The 6,597-nt window shown below is 43.0% G+C and overlaps 1 protein-coding gene across 1 annotated transcript; it reads right to left on the bottom strand.

The window, feature by feature from the left end:
* Positions 1–899: 899 nt before the first annotated feature.
* On the bottom strand, positions 900–6,381 carry LOC123086442 (E3 ubiquitin-protein ligase RNF14-like). The gene is made up of 7 exons (XM_044508210.1): positions 5,848–6,381; positions 5,302–5,376; positions 4,667–5,210; positions 3,782–4,167; positions 3,226–3,437; positions 2,981–3,140; positions 900–1,285 (listed from the first exon to the last, which is right to left on the bottom strand). The coding sequence occupies exons 1-7, from the start codon at positions 6,127–6,129 to the stop codon at positions 1,151–1,153; spliced, it is 1,794 nt and encodes a 597-aa protein (XP_044364145.1). The 5' UTR covers positions 6,130–6,381; the 3' UTR covers positions 900–1,150.
* Positions 6,382–6,597: the final 216 nt, after the last annotated feature.

Below are 6,597 nucleotides of genomic sequence, written 5' to 3'. Positions count from 1 at the left end.
ACAAGAGGCCCTCCTGACTGGGCAAGCCGCAGCGGCCACATGGAGCCCCATCTGTCCCAGTTCGTAGGCGAACCGGGACTAAAGGTATTGTGCTTTAGTTCTGACACTTTAGTCCCGGTTCGGGAACCAGGACAAATGGGCCTTATGAACCGGGACAAATGCGCCTTTTTCTACTAGTACTTTTTCAAATAAATATTTTAAAGTTTGTCCAACATTTATTGTACTATTTCATGCTGTAGATGCAATATTTTCTTTATCTAGCTTGACTTGACAAAATGTAGAATACACTACATTATGAAATGACGGGAGCCCTCCGTTCCACAATATAAAGCTTTTTATAGCAAGCTAAAACTAGCTTTCTAAAAAGGCTTACATTATGGAACAGAGGGAGTACATGGTTATCTTAATGAATTCATATAGGAGAATTCGGCCACTACCTCTAAAATAATTGTCTTTGTAGGCTGCCTCAAATCGGTGTTCTTTATACGCAAAAGAATAATGGTACGTTACAAAGAAAGACATATATCTGAATAATTATTGTAAGTAATTGTGCTTTGGGCTCACCAATAAGTAATTAGAGGTGCAATATTTGATTTGACTATGTGAATCATAGTATGGGACAACAGTACAACACTCTCGTCATAGCAATTGTAAGCGGGCATATCCCTTGAAATCACCTCAACCCAGTAGAGGCGATGACGGTCGGCAGAGCCTGTGATAGCGAGCACCTGCACCCTCACGCTCGACCACAAAACAGACGGGCCGTAAGTAGGTAGCCCAACCGCGACACTTGGCAGTGTGCAGAAAATACAAGAGAGGAAGCAAGCAAAGCAAAGCAACAGAAAACCTGACAAGTAACAAGAAATTGACATTCTTGATATAATTCCTCATTAGTCCTTTGCAATATCCTACTTCTAGGTTGATCTTTAGTTCTTTACTACGGTACAAGAAGCTGGGAGCTTGAAAATAAGGCTCCCTGCAAAATGCAGGAAACGCCAGGGCTGTATCCTTATATGGGTACGGTATATATATATATGCAGATCATGAGCAGAACCTTTGGAAATTGTAGTTGCGTTGAGGTGCTGGGCATATGGCCCTTTTTTTTCCTCCGAAAAGGGGATAACCCCGGCCTCTGCTGCATATCGCAGTGTCAGTCGCGATCTGGAGTGTGTTGCTTGCATCCCCTGGGACCAAAATGCTGTGAAGTTTTGTGGACAGTCTTCCGGCACAATGCACAGAACCCTGTCTGGCATGACCCACAGGAGATGTGGTTATTGTTTCCAATCTGCGACCAAAGTAAACACATACAAATCATGAGGCGTTTGTGCTGTGCGATGTGAAAAGAAACAATAAGAAGAACCACAGTTTTTTTTTTTTTTTGAAACTGGGCAAAAGATTTGCCACTTTCATTGATTAAGAAGAAGGTTTAGAGTTTTTGGCCAAAGGCCGAATTACAAAAACATCACTCTCGTGGCACTACAGTACTCAAATATTTGGCCCCTGCAAGGCACCAACACTTTGAAACATCTTTGATTCTTGCAACAAGAACCCCAACCGGCACCGCGGTGTTACGGAAGACGCGTGCATTTCTCTCGTTCCAAATTTCCCATGAGATCAACATAATAAGAGACATCATCGCCCGTCGAGACTGCGATGCGTTGGAGTCAATGAGGTTCCACCAGGCTTTCACCGAATGGACCATTTCCCAAACTCGAACCGTGTAGCGGCATTGGAAAAGGAGGTGAGCCGCGGTTTCCTGAACTTGCTTGCAGAGGGGGCAGCGATCACAGTTAGGCCATCCCCGGCGTTGGAGCCTGTCGGCCGTCCATATTCTATTATTGATCACAAGCCAAGCAAAGAATTTGCATTTGGGGGGAGCCCAGATCTTCCACACCAACTGTTGCATGTTGGAGTCAACTAAGCCCATGAACTGGACCTTGTAGGCCGAGGACGCGGAGTAAGAGCCATCATTAGAAAGCTTCCAAGAGATAGAATCAGCCACGTCGAGGTTGAGTTGCACCACAGATAATTTTTCCCAAAGGTTGACGAACTCGGTCAGGTGTGTAGCAGAGGTGATCCCGTCTGTTTTGACTTGAGAGACCCAGAAGTTATTATCCAAAGCCTTCTGAACCGAACATCCCTTTCTTTTTGATAGGTCAAAGATCTTCGGGGCGATGTCTTTGGGTCTCATGCCATCTAGCCAAGCAGACTCCCAGAAGGAAGCACGAATACCGTTGCCAAGCAACACCTTGGTGGCAGCAGCAAAAATGTTTTTATCATTCTCATCACATGGGTTACCCAAGCGAACCCACGGCTTCACCGGATCCAACCATTCTGCCCAAAGCCAACGGATACGAAGCGCAGACGCAAACTTCCTCATATTTAGGATACCTAGCCCCCCATGGACCTTGGACTTGCAGACCTGTTCCCAGTTGATCTTGCATTTGCCACCGGTGACCTTGTCACAACCAGCCCAAAGGAAAGCACGCCGAAGAGAATCAATCTTTTCCAGAGCCTCAATTGGAAGGTTTAACGCTATCATATAATAAATGGCAATGGCCGTGATGACAGACTCAGCTTCAATCAGTTAAGAATTCACTCGAAGCATGCATGCAGGCTGAAGCCAATGAACAATTTCTTTGTCGAAGTTATAACATAGTCATGAGTGATCCAAGTTATATATGTAACTGAATTTGGAATAAGCAGTCTAAATAAACTAATCATCATATACCTGCGTACAAGCACCAAACAAAAGAGTAATAAAAGCCCTAATGGCAAAAAAAATCTTTTACAACGAATGAACTGACCCCGAATAGCTGTATAAGAAAAGGCACTTGGTTTGATTTTTTCAATGCAAAAGAGAGGCAACTCACAGTTTCAAAAACAAAAGGTAGGCAAATGCATCATTCTCATAAACTATTATTATGGTTGCTCGTCTCAGATATCTTTATGAAAGAAAAGGAAAACAAGTTCATGTTACCTTTGGAGTTCCTTTACCACATGTAGGACAAGGGTGACGATATCGTCCTTGAGGCAATGGGGCAGGAGCTGGAGCGTCCTCTACACGCCCCCTCCCTGGGTTCATGCGTGCTTCCCATCTACGGATTTCCTCCCGAGAAAAAAGATCACATGCACCCGGTCTGAAAGCAACCCATGTTTCTTCTTTGTCAAGGCGCATATATATACGACAATGGGGGCAAAACATATCACTAAAAGAGAACTCACCTGAAGTGTTCATATCCAACAATTGCAAAGTTACATTGGTAGCAGAAGTAATGCCCGCAGTTCGAACATGTCATCTTATTGCATCCTGATATCTTATATATAGCGATCTTGCATCGTGGGCACTGTTTTGCATCCCTCATAATTGCCTGGAGGCTGAGTACTTCATCTGTCAAATTCTGATCACCGCGTTCCTGCCTAGATTTTAGCCGTTCCTGCACCAAACAAAAAGATCATTTAAAGACATGACAGATCAAAATGACACGAGATATGTACAAATAAATTGTCTCTAGGAAGAGTGCATTTTGCCCTCATTTTACCAAAGTTGGTCGAAATGCAAAATCCTCTTTATCATAGTCATCCAGCAAATGTAAATAGAAAAACAAAAGTACATGTGCATCGATGCAATAATTCAAAACACTCCAAGCCATATCACTTTTCTAGATTTCTCATTTTCTCTGTTAGCTAGTGGATATATATTAGTAGTAATGAAACAGCCCCACAATTTAATAACCATATCCAAGATAAGCTAAATAGATGTGAGATAAAGTTCTCCTACCTCCAACTTTCGAATTTTTTCCTCTGCGGTCATACATTGTTTCCCCACATGACGGTGGGATGTACAAAGCGTGCAGAAGCTGAATAGACAACTCGGACACACCGCATCGTTACTTTCATCCTCCAAGCAAGCAGTTTCGCACCTTGGACAATAAACTAAATCATTCATGGCATCGAGAGTTCTCTGAAGAAGCAGTTTTTCCCAACGTTCATACTCATCCTCCGCCAGAAGTGTTTTCAATATATGAGGAGAAACAACACCTTCACATTTTGTATCAGGACACGTCAACTTCAATACAGTTCCTTCCTTGACATGAATTTTGCAGTATGTTTGGATGCATTTCCGGCAAAAGAAATGATGGCATGGAAGTGTGACAAAATCGACACCTGTGAGGTAATAACTTTTTTTAGAAAATTTAGCTAAGTAGTGAATTAAAATTAGAAGCAACAATAATTGAGATACCAAGGGTTAACAAATTAAATGGAAAATATCCAAGTTGGACATGGCATGCATCATGAATACCCCCATTGCACTATAATTTTTATTGTATTACAAAAAAAAGACAGTACCCTCAGAATTAACAAAGGCAAAAAAAAAAGCATCTGAATGAGAATCTCTAATATGCCATCTATGCAATGGTGTTACATGTGTAGTATGTAGTCAACTCAAAGAATAAGGATAATGCATGAGGTAATGGGGACTAGCCAAAATAGGCCATTGTCAGTTACTCCCTCCGTAAGAAATATAAGAGCGTTTAAATCACTAAAGTAGTGATCCAAATGCTGTTATATTTCTTTACAGAGGGAGTATAACACAGCTCAAGACCTCTACAGTATAAGTCTCTACATAACACTACAAACAGCTATGCAGAAAAATAAGACTTACCAGGAAACTCGCTGAAGCATATCATGCAGTCATGAATATCATGTAAGAAGGCTTCATGACGCTTATCATCATCATATCTCATAATCCTTGTAATTATAACATCAGGTGCAGAATCATCTCGACAAGCATGCTTATCCCGACCATCTTCATGACAGGTTAGATCACCCTTGCTTAAAATTATCTCATCAGCAAACCCTAGGTGAGAAAGTAAAGAGTTTTGGAGCCACTGAACCCACTGATATATTACTTCCATGCCCTGCTGCTCTTCCCAAATCATATCAAGCATTTGACATAACGATGAAATCTTCACTGTGTCCAGCCATTCGGTGGAGATGGTGAAAGAGGGAGGTTGATGACTCGGGTAGGACGAAGGCAGGTAGCATGTTAGCAGGATTGGAGGCAAATGCTCAACCCTAAACTTGTAAACAAGATTATCCGAGGCATCACCATCACATGTTTCCCCATAATTTAATGTTCCAGTACCATAGTCGAGCCTTGCCGAGACATCTATACCATCATCTGGTATCTCAATATGTACATGAACCTGTGTACGTAACAACATTGACATATTAAAACCCTAATTGCCCTCAGTAGCAAGAATAAGGTTGGAAAAATAATAATTGTGATGGACATACCTGGAAAGACCGTTGACCTTCTTTTTTGTTTAAAATGACGATGCTGTCTCCAAAAATTGCTTCCAAGGCAAATATCTGGACATTAAATTTAGTTTGTATCAGACACAAAAAAGTGATCACCATACGTATGTCCAATTAAAAAGCCAGCAGGCACACACACTTTGGTGTATTTGAGAAAAAAAACATATGTCCAATTTAAAAACAAGATAACAGCAAAATAAGAATGAGAAATCAACACAAAAGCAGGCATGGCTTAACTGGTAGAATATCTCTTCTCTGGGACTGGGTGTGCAAAACACAACAAAAAATGTTGTTATGAGCGTACGTAGGCCAGCTACTTCACACACATGAAAAAAATATAATTCCAGACCTCACAACCGGCCCTTAAAAATTACTCAACTATAGAATCATAAAGTTTAAGTTATTATTTCCATGAAGCTAGCTACTCAACTATGCTTTACCATCTACATACAGTACTGAAAGAGCAAGATCATGCATGCATCCCCGAGTCTGAAAGAAAGAGAGAAAAGAAAAGTGAGACATCACCTCGTCCTCCTGCATCTGATGGTTAGCGCGCAGCTCCTCCTGACTCAACTCCATGTGAATCCCCACCAGCTTTGTTGCTATTTCTTCCTCCACGACAGCATCCTCAGCGGTGGCGGGGACGTCCACAAAGGCGTCGTCGTCGGACACCTCGGCGGCGCGGGAGCGGGAGCACTCGGGGACCTCCGCAGGGACGGGGTTAGGATTTAGGGCCTTCCAGTGAAGCTCCGGCGCGGGCGCCACACATCCAGGGCCTCCCCGCGGCTTCCAGTACTTCCGCGGCATTGCCTTACGTCCAACGGCCTTGGTTGCTACCGACTACAAGAATCGGTCGGGGCAGGGCGTTTTGCGGCGGCTCGGTGATTTGGCCTAGCGTCGGGCAGGGCTAGCTTGAGGACGATGAATCAGAATCACGTACGGGGCGGTCGATTAGATTGCGTGTTTGCGCCGCCTCTGCCACCTTGACTTGCGAGCGTTTGATCGGAACTACGGTAAGATTTACTGTTTGTGATGTTGCAAGTCTGTTTATGCTCGTTCGGACTCCTTCAGTTTTTGTGATACTTGTTTTCTTTTCATACCTTGTTTGAGTTGGACAGTTTATAAGAAGGGAAACGCTTGCCTTCATCTGACTGATAATGACGCGCGCCGTCTATGTGGCCGTCAAATCTGATTTTGATCCGTTAACTTGGGGATCAACCTATTTACATAGTCTAAGTATATCGCAACTGAGCCATTGTTGCAATCTTCCCCACC

The sequence above is a fragment of the Triticum aestivum genome, chromosome 1B, assembly GCF_018294505.1.
Source record: "Triticum aestivum cultivar Chinese Spring chromosome 1B, IWGSC CS RefSeq v2.1, whole genome shotgun sequence".
NCBI lineage: Eukaryota > Viridiplantae > Streptophyta > Magnoliopsida > Poales > Poaceae > Triticum > Triticum aestivum.
The sequence above is the reverse complement of the archived record's forward strand: the minus strand, read 5'-3'. Positions and strand labels throughout refer to the sequence as shown.